General features: G+C 46.9%; 2 protein-coding genes across 2 annotated transcripts; both read left to right on the top strand.

The window, feature by feature from the left end:
* Positions 1 to 5120: 5120 nt before the first annotated feature.
* On the top strand, positions 5121 to 8153 carry GGS25DRAFT_221674 (fungal-specific transcription factor domain-containing protein). Its single transcript, XM_049256970.1, has 2 exons — positions 5121 to 5736; positions 5852 to 8153. Exons 1-2 carry the CDS (start codon positions 5399 to 5401, stop codon positions 7671 to 7673), a joined length of 2160 nt encoding a protein of 719 aa, XP_049117569.1. The 5' UTR covers positions 5121 to 5398; the 3' UTR covers positions 7674 to 8153.
* Positions 8154 to 12606: 4453 nt separating this feature from the next.
* GGS25DRAFT_221607 (glycoside hydrolase family 16 protein) lies at positions 12607 to 14040 on the top strand. The gene has a single exon (XM_049256968.1). The coding sequence runs from the start codon at positions 12767 to 12769 to the stop codon at positions 13763 to 13765; it is 999 nt and encodes a 332-aa protein (XP_049117568.1). The 5' UTR covers positions 12607 to 12766; the 3' UTR covers positions 13766 to 14040.
* The last annotated feature ends 415 nt before the right edge of the window (positions 14041 to 14455 follow it).

Genomic DNA, 14455 nt, shown 5'->3' with positions numbered 1-14455 from the left:
ATCACACTTCAACCTGTTTCTGTCGCCCCAACGCCTAGTAGTGATTCTAAAGGTCTAAAACAAGGCTGCGACCAACTGCTCTGATATATCTGGAAATCATATTCCGACAATATGAAAGTGCCAAGTTGTTTTTATATGCCCGCCTCTATATGGCTTGTAATTTATTTTATCTACTCACGTTCACTTCTCTTATTCCCTGAACTAGTTTACTCCAAAGTACCTAATATATGAGTGTTTTTTTTATTTTATTTTTTTATAATGGGAGATAATTCGTCATACGGACTTATGAATTTCCAAAGCTCGCTCGGTTAGTCCCGAAGAAGACCAGAAGAAGCCTTCTGGAAAACCTGAAGCATCTAAGAGCAACGAGCCTTTGGTCCGCAACATATTGGGGGTTTTGGTTGATCTCTCTAAGGTTACCTAACTTAGGTCCTATCGACTTGTTACCTATTCTTGCTATTACATTCTGGACCTAGCATGCTACGTTGCCCAACCTAGCACCTGTATTGTCTGTGAGGACACACACAACACGGATTCACACTGTGGTTAAGATCGGGAAGGTCTGTAGAGGTCCAAGAGGGGTCATATACTTATATATAATAGACGATAACCTAGGTAGGTATAGACCGTCGATTCACCTACGTCATTGTCGAGCACCAAAATCTGGCATATTATTAACCTCGGGCCGCTACATGTATGTAAGTCATATCTTGGAAGGGAACGATCACATGTTAGGTTAGGTTAGGTTAGGTTAGATGGATATTGTTATCCTCCTCTGTGTTTAATAGTAGCCGGGCCGCGGACAGCGAAGCTTTAAGTTTCAGATGCAGTCGACTGTCAGGTGATACATACCTAACCTAGATTCCATCACGATACTAGTTCAATGGCCACGAGGTAATTACCTACCTAACCTAGGCACTTTGGAGGCTAGCTATGTAGGAAGACAACCACGATAGCCTCTTTAATATCTAAAAAGGACATGCCCTAGGTAGTCTGGGGTTAGTTAGATGTGGGCTATTCCTTTTAGAATCTTACTGCCGAAGTAAGATGGAGGGAAGCCAAGAAACCCAAGAGATGGCTCAGCCACAACCATGCAGAACGGCCGGCAATAAGGACAGTGTGTCGAACATATTTTTGTGGTGCCATTGATCGCGTCGGATGACTTTGGAGATATAAGCTGCTTTGGTGCCTTATAGGCTGAACCAACATGGACACTGGGCATGTATGTACCTACCTAACCTACCTAGCACCTAACCTGCCTTACCCCACGAATATCGATCATCGCCGTTCAAATTTCGTGGTGTACATTCATACAGTGCTTACCTACCTACCTACCAAGGTACAACGCCCACATACATGTATGTTCCAAGGTGGCATATTGTGATATATGACGGCGAGGAAATCTTACACACATGAAGAGCTGCCGCTGTCAAAGCGGGAACTACCAGACCGGTCAAGATTCCTATAGGTCGCTGGCATGGCACAACATGATGTTCCAAGGTTGTCTCTTTTATTTGACATCAAACTTCGTACTTTGCGGTATTATCGCACGTGTCAGTTGGCTCTGGGCCGGTTCAGGACTTTTGCGACCGTTCCGGCCGGCAAACCGTTAGCGCCAAGAGGCTCAACGGGCATGGGTCGAGGATAAAAGTTCTCGCTAGGCGTGCAATATATTAAACTGCCAGCCTAGAGTCGCGTGTTACATAGGTAGGAACAGCGCATATATATCTCTATTAATGATGCAAGGAGATGGAGACGGGTCCTTTTTTTTTCTGTTATTTTTTATATTATGTAGGTAGGTCGTACATGGTATAATTATGTCGCATGTCCAAAAGGTTGGGAGGAGTCCGGGACAGGGATAAATTTTCGTACCGGCCCCTCGTAAGCTACTAGGTGAGGCGGGATCGCATGGCTCGGGCGACTAGGTTGGCACGCGGGGAGAAAGATCATAGGCGGGAGATAGAGATGGTAGTGAATACGTAGTAGTGGATCGTGGGGGACCCAGAAAATATATATCATGGATGCACTTAGACCCTGCTTAGGGCTAGGGTCGTTCGTTCGTTCGTTCGTTCGTGTGTAGACGGACGGGCGGGCAGGCAACATACTTCCCTCACTCTTTTTCTTTCTCTCCTCCCATCTTCTCTCCCCCCCCCCCCCCCCCCCTTTTTTTTTTTTTACCGTCGATGCGGTGACGTCCCAAGAGATGCCATGACCATGTCTTATTAGCCCCCGAGACGGTGATATAATTCCTTGCTGCTTAGGTATAAGAGGCTAGGTTAGAGCATTAGACTTCCGATGGATGTAACCGAATCCTCCGGAACCGACGTTGCTGGTTGCTGACTTGCAGCCGATGAAAACTCGTGGTGCATACGTTAGGTACCTACATCTGACTTAGGTAGGTTACTAGGTAAGTTGGTAGGAACGGGAAGAGAATAAAATGGATATGATTCGGATAATCGTGAACTTCATCAGGCATTTTATACCTCCAGGGCTAAGAATTGTAGATATAGATATGCTGTATCTCATATCTTATCTTTCTTTATTGCGTGCTTTTCGCTTTCCCCTTTGAATCATGTGGAACCGTTGTGCCGGTATGATGTAAGGTGAGGATTCGTGATATACGACTAAGTTAGGTACCTACCTACCGATACCTACCTAGGTTGGTTAAGAGGGTCAATCATTGATGAACCCTTACCCACCCAATGGAAGATACGTATGCATTTCTTTTCTCCTCTTGCAACCCAACCCTTTTCCCTTTCTTTTTTCCTTTAGATGTTTATACATACTTATGGTAAGCATGTGCAAGGTTGGTATGAACTTGTAGGGTTCTTGTAGGGTTCATGAAAGATAAGAAGCCGCACTTATTCAAACTACTAGGTAATTTTATATATAATATATATAACCCCGACAAAGCGATTTGTAAAGAAAAAAGCAGAAATAGTATGAAGTGTAGGAATAAGATGAAGGGTACAACATCACAAGCCTCCGGTCCGGACGGATACGGGGTGTTTTAAGAGTTTGAGTTGTCAAGATGTCGTAGATAGTCGTAGATGGCGTACTTGTTAGGTACCTAGGGTATTGTTTAGCATTTACTAAACCCGAAATCGATAAAGTTATCCATCTTTTTAATCTGTTTTACCTTTTTTCCCTCCATTCTAAAATCCTATTCCCGCTGTCTCGACAGTCTCGTACCTAATTGTTCCATCTTGTCCCATCTTGTCCCACTTCTCTAACTTTCTCTTCTCCCCCAGGAACCCTGCATAGATTCGGGATAGTCGAACGATTACGTTAAATGTACTAGGTATTCTTCGCTGCTAGCCGTATTCCGCCAAAGATATCTTTTCTATTTGGTAATGGTACGCATCTCAAGCAGGCCAAAGCCTGTCCCTTGGGCTCCCCTAATTTATGTATGTATCGTTGAAATCCAAAAATGCTTGAAGATTAGATCAGTCCGCATATGTACCCGGTACGGCCGAGGTACTGGTGCATAAAGTTGAAGGGTACGGTACTACGGGTAAGGGGGGGGATGAGGGTTCCGATCTGACTTTACTCTTGCCATCTTCGTCATACATGCTTACTTAGTACTAAGTTAGTAGATATCCATATTGATGTATTCTTGAACTCCGCTTGCATTTTATTAGCCAGGCAAAGTCCAAGACCCATTGAAGTTGAGGCTGTTCCTTCTCCAGGCTAACGTACATATAACTATGGTTACTATGCAGTATGTAATGTACCTTTAGTACCAGTCAGTACCAAGTAGGTTACACCCATCCTTGTCGTCGTTTTGTACTGTCGACTTTGGATGAGACTAAAGTTGACTAACACGGGTAAGGTGCATACAATGTACATGATACTCATAGATCCAACTTCATACAAGACATTCCAAAACTTTAATGATTACAATTTGTTTTCTGTCATTTAATTCAAAGATAAGATTATCTTTAGGTTATCAATTGCTCCAATATAATTCGTTGGTTGGGTTTTTGTTCGCAAGCCAAATGACATGTCATTTGTTCCCTGAACTTCCTTCCTCAACTACGCTGCTATGATGGTCCCCGTTGAGTCTTGTGTCTTGTCGCCTTTTAACTTTATTCTTTTCAAAAAATACTTTAGTACATTTAACATAAACATAATGCAATACCTATTAATAATTCTGTACAACTTCAATTGTCATATCCTAAGCAACATGAAGTCTGTTTGACAAGGTGTTGCATGTGGTCGGTAATTCTTCGCTGTCTCAATTCGTTCAGGTTGTTACCAGCTTCCCTTCCCAGTTGAATCGGAGCCTCCTTGCATCTCCTGCATCTACTCCTACTTAAATCTACATATCGTACCTTGGCATCAATATATACATACTTACGTACATATGTACTGACCTACATACATCCATTATACTTACACCCATATTATCAATTCCTACATACCTAGTACCTATCCAGGTACCTATATAGTAGGTATTGCTACACACACACATGGCACACACATACTCCCAAGCTCCATTACCTCACTTCAACTACTCTTATAGAAAATCACATACCTATCTCCTTATCAACTCAAGCTCATTTCCTAGTAGCTTAGTTCTGCGTAAAACGGATTGCTCACTTCAATGACGAAGATAGGCCAAGCTTATCTTATACTCGCTTCTGTCATCACCTAATATCCCAACCCTGCTGAAAGTGTCGCCATCGGATCGGACCCGGAGCAATCAAATCTATAAACAACATCAACCTGACCTATCGTGAGATAGCTTTGGATTCTAGGCCCTGGCACCCATCTGACTGGAACAATCAACAAGCACATGCGCCATTTGTCTATGCATGCGGCCTCTATCTTAACCGTCATTTACCAGAAACCTGCAGGACCCAGCCTTAACTTGCACCATCTCTGATTTCCCCGGTCTTCGTTCCCGATAAAAACTCAGGTATTCCACCAGATTGGTGAAACACACGGTAACTCGCGTGGGCTCACCTGCGTCTCTTTCACGCCTCCCGTGCCCACCAACAGCCTTATCTCCTATCCCAACCCCCCTCTTATCTAGGCCATCCCTCGGGCACTTTCTGGAACCCGTACAGAGTACAGAGATCAGCACCCCTGGCTACGATTCGAGGTTGTATCGTGACAGCGGATCCTCCTTGTATCCTCCTTGTTCAGAAACTATTGCAGATTCTCTATTAGGCCAACCCCATCGTCCCCTCTGGCCGAAAACAGACTATTACATCACCTCGTAGTACGGACCTAGGAGCGAGACATCATCATTTGGCGTCTAGACCGAATCTCAATCCCGGGTAGTGATACGGAACGGGCCACCAAGAGACTTCTGCAAGAACGCGCAAGATACCTAGCGGTGTCGGGTACCTACCACCCGCTCAAGATTACCTAGTTACCTATTCCTTCAGTCATGTCTAACCTTGTTACCGTTCCCAGGACGGTACCTATTGCCATTGCACCCAAACCCTCACTCATATTCCCTGGCCGCTATCACACCAATGACGCAAATTTCTCATTGAATAGTGTGAACAGTAATGACTCAACCGACTCGGATTCTCCCGTAAGTGGAACTGGAACGCCTTGTGAGTCTTGCCTAAGAAGGCGGCTCAAGTGCGTTGTTGGTGAAGACGAGGAGAGTTGCGCATCTTGTCAAGTTCACGGCATTCCATGCTCTTTAAACCAGAGTCCTCAGCCCCTTAAAAGGAAGTTGGTGTGTGACTCGACCGAAGAGAGAAACGGGAAAAGAGGGTGAGTGCTCACCGATACTTTCATTAGTTAGACCCCCATCCTTACGTTATCACCTTGCAGCGTGATAAACCGTTTCTTGGAAGAAAAATTGCTGACATGCCATTGGCCAATATAGCTCGCCTGGTAGGTCTGATAACAGAAGAAGGCGGCAACGTCAAGCAAGCTTGTCAAGTACAACTGCTAGCACTTCTTTGATTGAGGAGATGGCTAATTTCGGTGGTCCAACTTTGCTAAAGCGCACCCTCGGCCTTCAAGAAGATCGGTATAGCCAATATATTGGCCCTACCACTGACTTTGAGCCATCGTTGATCAACTTATCCCCATTCGACCCTCAAGATGAAAGCCTTCTTGCGCGAGGCACTCTTCGAAAGGTTAGCGATCATGATACCTTTTTACTCTTACCTGATAGTACCACGCCCGGTCACGAGCATCAATTCGAAGATGTCGACGAGGTCCAACGGCTCGTGGCACCCTACGGACGCAAATTGATCGATCTCTATTTCGAGGTCGTACACCCCGCCTTTCCCATCGTGCAGAAGAACGTCTTTTACGAGAAATACGATCGAAACTACCGGGAATTTTCACCCCCTCTGCTCGCTGCCGTTTACATACTCGCTATCAATTGGTGGGAGCACTCGGATGAACTCTCTAAATCCCCGCGACCAAACGTGCGAGAAATTGAGAGATTAATACGATCTTCTCTGGCTGATGCCATGTGGCGCCCCAAACTTTCTACCGTGCAGGCTGCACTTCTATTGTCGCAACGTCCCGAAGGGGATCAATGGGCCCCGACTGCACAGATCGTGGCCATTGCTCAAGAGCTCGGCCTCCACCTAGATTGCACGCATTGGAAAATCCCGCCTTGGGAGAAGGGGTTGAGGAAGAGGCTCGCTTGGGCACTGTATATGCAAGATAAATGGGGAGCTTTGGTCCATGGACGACCGTCTCACATCTTTAGCTCTAACTGGATCGTGCAGCCTTTAGCGGCGAATGATTTCCCGGAGACCGAGTTGGACGACCAGAATCCGGAGGAGAAGGTGGAGATCGAAAGGGGTCGGACCCTGTTTGTTCAGATGATCTGTCTCACACAGATTTTGGCCGAGATTCTCGAGACCTTCTACACTCTTGAGGCTATGCAGAACGTTACCAACGCTGGTTCGCAAGGCACTCATCTTGTTCTAGCGATGGCGAAACCTATCCAGCTAAAGCTCAAAGAGTGGTATGCTGCTCTGCCAACCGTAATCCGCATGGACTCTTCGTTCCAGTCTGGCAATGTCGCATTAACTCGTTTGTCGAGCATCGGATACCTGCACTTGGCTTATTTTGCGACAGAGATCACCCTCCATCGCCGAATTATACGCTCTCTTGAGACAGACACACAGGCCGTTGATCCTTATGTTCAACATATCTGCCGGAGCGCTGCGAAGGCCCGCCTGATATCGGCCATGGACTTCGTTAACCGTCTGACGCCTCAACATCTCCGAGCGTTCTGGTACTTCGCATCCAAAACAAATTTTGCCTTAATCGGCACCTTTGGGTCGCTTCTATGGGCTACCTCTCCGGGGCGCGAGGAGGCTGAATGGTATCGCCGTAGACTTGGGGAATATCGTTGGACGCTGAGCGTCAGCAGCAAACCTGGCGAATTCAAAGGCCTTACCGAATTTGCGATGGGTATGCTGGATATATCGACCGGGCTGCTGAAGAAACTCCCGGAGAAGCCAGAGTTGAGTCAGAGCGGAAGTACCATTGAATTCGATGCGGGTAGACGCCAAAGTATTCTCTCCATGGGATTTGGGAGTGCGGGAGGCGAAACATATAGCAGTATCGCCAGTGCCGACATCAGCAACATGCAAAGTCCAGAAAGTCCAATCGATAGTAGTGACGAAGACTACGACACATTCGCTCCGATGGCTGGGATGGCGTCGATGGGCGACTGAGTACCTAGGTATATCCTACTTTAGTCTCTCTGATCTCTTTAACTTTTTTGGAGTCTTGGTAGAATGGGGGCTGGCGAATGAAGTAGGAATCGAAAAGACTGAGATGAGGCAAGGTCACGCCATATGCACGAAATCTCACGAATAACTGCGTCCATGAATCATTTACTCCATCAACATTTATACCTACGTACACATCTTGGGCGTGGATTGTTCAGATATAGGAATAATTCTGACATCCTCCTTTATGGCTTTCTGTTTATATTTCTTTCTTTCTTTCTCTCATCTGGGATACCCTGTCTGGAGATCATCTGCTTTGCAACTATTGGGCTGTGCGATGTCATGCCGGTACTGGATATCTTGCATTGCGGACAGTGTTCATTGACTGGGTTGGAGGTATACCATCAAAAAAGGGAGCATATTTTAGGTTATATGGGCGGATGCATGGCTGGGTGGATAGGTTTATATCCTGGGGAAGACTGTCACCTAGCTACAAATCAATCAAACTTGTTGACCTCATTCGCCGGGGTTATCAATGCCTATGATTTGTATTTTTCTATGGTAGGTACCTAAGTCGATTGATACAGTGCTGTTAATTCTGTTAATTTCCAAGGTTGCCTATTACGTTCCACTGACAGTGATTGAGACACCCCGAACAGTTGGCTAGGTACCGAAGATACTCGGAAAGCTTGAAATCGTCGAGAAGGACATCTACGAGGACCATGATGCTGTACTACCTACTAACGTGACAGCAGTTGACTCTGGCAACCCTCAAGCTTTATTACAGACTGGAAATAAGGGGGAGAGAAGGTCACGCGACCTGGGTATTTGGAGAGAAACCAACCAGGCTCCTCTTGTGTAAGTACCTAAAGACTACTAAAAGGACGCTTCACAACGACAACCATCATATTCAACCCATGGACCCGAGCTGTTCGCTACCTAGTACCTACATACTGAACGGTCATGAACTACGGCGGCACTAACACAGGCTTCAACTTCGTGGAGGATCTGCAAAGCGAACGGGGTTGCGCCGGGATCTTCAACAGCTTTGAAATCCGACTGCTATCCGAAGTCACGGCGCCGTCTTATCCCCGCCAGACACGAGGAATCATTACAAGTGAGTATCGGAGTAATGATTATGCAGCTATACATGCGAACTATGTCTGCTTTGATCGTGTGTGTGTGTGTGTGTGGTTAGCAAAGGAGCTAAGTACGCCTTAACCGATGCGGCTCCACACGACAAATTCACTTATCATATTCTATGAAAGTGGTTACGTACATCATGGGCGGCAGAGCTTACGACGCTGGATGTTAAGAATGCGTCGAGCTAAGTAGGTACGTTGACAATAACAATGATAGCCCATTTATCGTCTCGGTAGTCGACGTTTCCTTACACTACAGAGAAAACATAGCATTATTTTCCTTCTCTCCGACGATATAATAGTATATAGTAGTGACCTATACTAGGTATCACCATCATAACCCCCTTCCAAATCTAACAATTCGGCAAGTACCTGTCTATTTACCTAATAGATATTAGGTACCAACTTAGCTTCGATATAGAGAAAATCCCTAGCTCCAAATTTCTCACTGTCATGAAATTTTAGTAATACTTATTACATCTCTCAACTATGTTCCTCAGGTGTTGCTCTCTGAGTTAGTCGTTATAAATTTTTCCTGAAAGTACTACTTAGGGGGTAACAGCATTGCGTGTTTCTCGCCGTCTAATCACCTAGGTAGTCAACATCGTGACAATTACGGCGTTGCGGGGAGCCTAGGCTTTCGCACAGAACCTACACCTAGATCATCAAGATAACAAAACGTGCTCTATCGAGTCCCTACTTTTCACTTCAAGCAATAACCTAGGCCCATAGAGCAAAGAGCCCTACGAGGTCTAGACGTTGGTCTATGGGATTGCACAATGGCATCATCAGCACATGGAGAAACATAAGCAAAAACCATCCTAGGTACCTAACCCAGAGAAAGGGGATCCTGCCAAGTGATTAGCCTTAGTAGTGCTAGCCCTGGACCCTCCTTCCCTCATCATCGTTGTCGTCGTTTCTCCCCTCAAAAGCGGAAATTTCCCCTGGGTCGCGAGTCATGATAACTGGCTCAAGCTACCTAAGTAGGTAAGGAAAATTACCTATGTAAGTCAGAGAACTTTTGACTTGGGAGATGGTCCGGTGCCGGATCTAACTGCAACAGGAGCAGTTAGCAGTGGCTAAAAAGACGTTCCTCTACAGGAGTCAGGGATAATCCACACAGGTTATGAGCGGCCCCGACATACAAAGCCGTCTTCCCCTTTTCTTTTCTTTTCTTTTCTTTTCTTATTCAAGGCTTGGGAAGCTCGTAATTAGGGCTAGGGGGGTGTGGGCGAGACCGCAGAAAGAAAAAGAAAAAAAAAGAAAAGATCTTGGCACACACGCCAACGGACGGACACGCTTTATGCAGGCCTGGCAGTTTGGAAGCCGGAAGCTGGAACCCTGTTGCTTCTGTAGAAGAGCATGGAGATGATGGAAGTGACTTTGTGGCAGCAGTCTAGATCTCCAGGGCTACATAACATGTAGGTAAAGATGGGGGAATAAATGAGCATGGTTGGCGATGACACTCGAGCTAAACAGGGAAAAACTGCCTCGACCCCAATAGGGCGGGAGCTTTGTTCCTTGCTAATGGCAACTTCCCCGAATGCATCCCCGAGTTATGTCCCCGATGAACTTTGGCTAGGATATACGGACATATATGGGCCTGTGTCTGGGTAACAGTCAGTAACAGACATGCGGACTTGGAACGTTAGAGGCTAAAAAGTTAAACATCGAGGTCTCATGTACAATGACAGTCCTCGATAACGTTGTTCAGGGGTAAGTACGAGGAATTAAATTATCGAGGTCCGAGAAACTCATATTACAGAATAATGTGAAGAGTAAACAAGAGTTTCGCGTCGCAGGTGAATCTTCGTGTTAAAACAGCACACACTTCGTATAGGATGCTTACTCCCTAGTACAGCTTTTTCATAATCTAGTTAAACCTATTGCTATTTCGTAAAAATTACCTAGTAGGTATCTTTTTGGGCGAGTACAATACTCGTCAAGCCACATCACTCATGTCGCGTAGTTAACAAGGCTATTATAAGACGGGCTGATGGAATTTATAGGGTGATGAAGGGTTTAAGCTTCAGCCCTCATTCCAGACGTTCTTTGTACGCTACGATAGATCTGCATGCTGGCCGGACTAAAATGTGAATTGGCTCTCACGGTATCCCACATGTTGGCTGGCCAGGGATGTACACAAGAGTTCTGATCAGGAGCTCGAGACATATATATTCGTTACGTTAAGAAATGTAGCCGATCAAGGTTATTCCTTGCTCTTCGCGTAAACGTAGATCGCGAAGAATGTAAGCGGCACTGGAGAGTCCTTATACTTATACCACCTTACCATTAGATGAATCATTAAAAATTGAGTTTTGGAGCATTTTCGTCAGCACCTACTTAGGTAGGATATATATACTCGGGACTTAAAAAGCCCGACACTTGAAGTCATCGTGAACTCTGTGTGTGTGTCCCAGCGAGGTGGCAAAGACGGGTTCAAGATCTGCACTAACAGCGAGACTATTTTAAAGCCCGCAGACTAAAATAACTACCACGATCGCCTCCTTTTCCCCACATGGCCCGACTTATGTACATAAGGCCATTATCCACCCAGGCAAACTGTTGACGTATGAGAACGGTGCTAAAGGTGAACTGGCAAGAGGCACGCGACGACCAGGCACGAGCTACCGCACGAGCTTTGCGTAATGCCAATGTTCATATGAGCTTGACTCAACTTCTTATTCGGGCAAAGACGGCAATTTGTCTTGCTATGGCGTGGCTAGTATAGGGGCCATAAACTCAACTCCTTGGCAGCTGCTTAGCCTGGCGTAACGGCCTTGAGCCTTACGTACCTAGACGGATACAACGGGAAATATCACACGTGCATTTTTGAAGGTAGGTAGGCAGTAGGTTTGGAGGACAGGGGCAAGGGAAAGGCATATCTACTCACCTACTACATACATACTGCATAGGTACTGTACGGATGAATTGGGAACAGACATGAAGAGACCAGTAAGGACTCAATGATACTTGCAGTAAGTTACTTCTGGCAGCTTGGAAACATTCAACGTTGGGTGTGGCATGGCATGGCGATGCATGGCATATAGGTGATGTATTTTCATCGTCTTTTTAAACTTTCACTCTCGCTCTCCCACTCTCCCATAGCAAGGAAAAACGGCAAGTAACCAGCAAAAAGAAGCACTGTAAAGACAGGGTGAGCTGGTGACCACTGCATAGTGCGGTTGCTCCGCTTTACAGACCCGAGTCTACGGCAGCTTTACGAGCTATCCCCCTAGTGCGCCGATGGTAGCTATGATCTTTTTTTATTCCCCACGGCTAACCGCTACAAACTGACTCGTACCATACATGGTCTGTTAAATAAAAAAAATAAGAGGGGACGAAAGAAAAGAAATCATAAACGTTCGTGAAGTACCTAACCTAGTAGAAACAGATGCTAGGTACCTACACTCTACAGAACTAGGCACCTAGCCAATAACCCGTCTGTTACCGTACACAAAACTTGCTAGGGGTTCGTTGGTCTCGACATGGACTCTGCGAGTAGCTGCTCTATGGAGAGGGCGGAAGAGGGGGATGGCTCAGGTCGAGCGGACTCCACTGTCGTGAGTTCTAAGAGAAGTACGAGGATACTAGGAGTTGCCTACCTGCCTACCTGCCTACCTACGTAGTAGTATACTTCTAGGTGTACTGCTAGGTATGTAGTATAAGAGCGATAGAGTTGCCATTCCCAAATATGTCGACAACCTTGAAACACTCGTTTACTCCTACATTCCTTACGTATTGAACTGCATACTTGCCTTTCTATTAGTAGGTATCTATCGTCTTATCATATCTCCTATCCCTGGATCATAATATTCATCCCTAAAGCGAGAGAGTAAAAGAAGACGAAGAGGAGGGAGGAAGAAGAAGAAGAAAAAGGAAGGGAAAAAGGAAGAGAAAAAATCGGAAAAGAGAAAACACAGGTTCTCCGATCTCACTTTCACCCCCTTAACCATGGTGGCCACCCACTTCCAAGTCTGGTCACTGATGCTGGCGTCGGTGTCGTTCCTAGCCCCCAAGAGCGCGTCGGCGCAGAACTGCCACTGCTACCTGACGAACGGCACAGCACCACAATACCTGACCAACACGCGCTTCTTCGACTTCCGCAACATCGCGAACCCGCGCGTGCCCGCGGCCATCAACAACCGCACGCTCGCGCAGAACGCCGGCGTCACGCACGCCTACTTCAACAGCACCAACTTCACCGACACCTGGGGCATCTCCGCGCGCCCCGACGACAACGGCCTCGTCTACAACGTCTGGTCCAAGAACGACGTCTACATCGCCTCCAACACCGACTCCAACGCGGGGTCCAAGACCTACCTCGACCTCCGCACCTACCGCCACCCCGCCGCCAACGGCAACTTCCAGTCCTCCGCCGAGCTCGAGTCCGCCTCCGCCGCCTACCAGTACGTGTCGATGCGCATGTACGCGCGGACGCGGGGGTCCTCGGGCGGCGTGACGGCCATGTTCACGTACCGGGGCGGCTCGACGGCCGACCTCGTGCAGGAGGCGGACCTGGAGGTGCTGACGCGCGACGCGACCAACATCATACACTACACGAACCAGCCGACGATCAAGGGCGGCGTGGTGCAGACGAACGGGACAAAGAAGGTGACGACGACGCCGGCGGTGTGGTCGGCGTGGCAGAACCACCGCTACGACTGGTCCGCCGGCTCCAGCAACTGGTACCTCAACGGGAAAAACGTCGCGACGATCCAGTACCAGACCCCCGTTGACCCTGTCTCCTTGCTGTTCAACTCCTGGTCCGACGGCGGCAGCTGGAGCGGCATCATGGCGTCCGGGCAGAGCGCGGAGATGCAGATACAGTGGATACAGCTCATCTACAACAACACCGAGGAGCCGTCTCGCTATAATCATTGCGCGAATGTGTGTAGCTTCGACAAGGGGACGCTGCCGGGTGTGGCGAAGGTCATTACGTCTGGGCCTTAGGAGCGGACTGGAATGATTTACCTGCCCTCCTCTCCCATTCCTTTCCCTACCTACCTTAAGGAGTTAAGAGCTTTCATGCGTTGATGATGATGATGGTGTAATAAACTCCCTCGCGTTCATCTCTTTTTCCAGGAGCATAGTTGGAAAAATACTTCTGTTCAGTTGTCTGGTTATTTGCTTTCTCGTATATAGATTTCCCAACAGGCACACACCTACCTAGGTACCTACTTAATATTTTAACAAACAAAAATCTCTTCGGATATAGATTCAAGTAACTCAGCTAGCTACTTACCAACCTATATATACAATATACCCATCCATTTCTCACAAGCTGCGCACGGGGAGGACATCTATTGTTTCGTGATTTGAGTTAGTAGATAATGTGCGTAAAGTGAATCATCCTGGATATGCAGTATGTTGCCCAGTAGTGTACCTCGGTGTTTGTCTCAGACATATTCTTTACCCCTTTAAACCCCGTACCCACCGCCACAGCGATAATTATGGGCGCGATGAAACAAAACAGTATAGCGAAGTCAATGCTTAACAACCTTTTAGCGTCCATTCCATTGCCCTCCAGACGAAAGCCAGATCCCGTAGATCCCGAGCGTTTGCGCATGCAAAGCATACCTATATGCACATACGTAGGGTAGCTAGGCTTTACAAACAGCACTGAAAAAGATCTTCTCCGGT

Source organism: Hypoxylon fragiforme, assembly GCF_022984875.1.
Source record: "Hypoxylon fragiforme strain CBS 206.31 chromosome Unknown GGS25scaffold_4, whole genome shotgun sequence".
NCBI classification, from domain to species: domain Eukaryota; kingdom Fungi; phylum Ascomycota; class Sordariomycetes; order Xylariales; family Hypoxylaceae; genus Hypoxylon; species Hypoxylon fragiforme.
The sequence above is the reverse complement of the archived record's forward strand: the minus strand, read 5'-3'. Positions and strand labels throughout refer to the sequence as shown.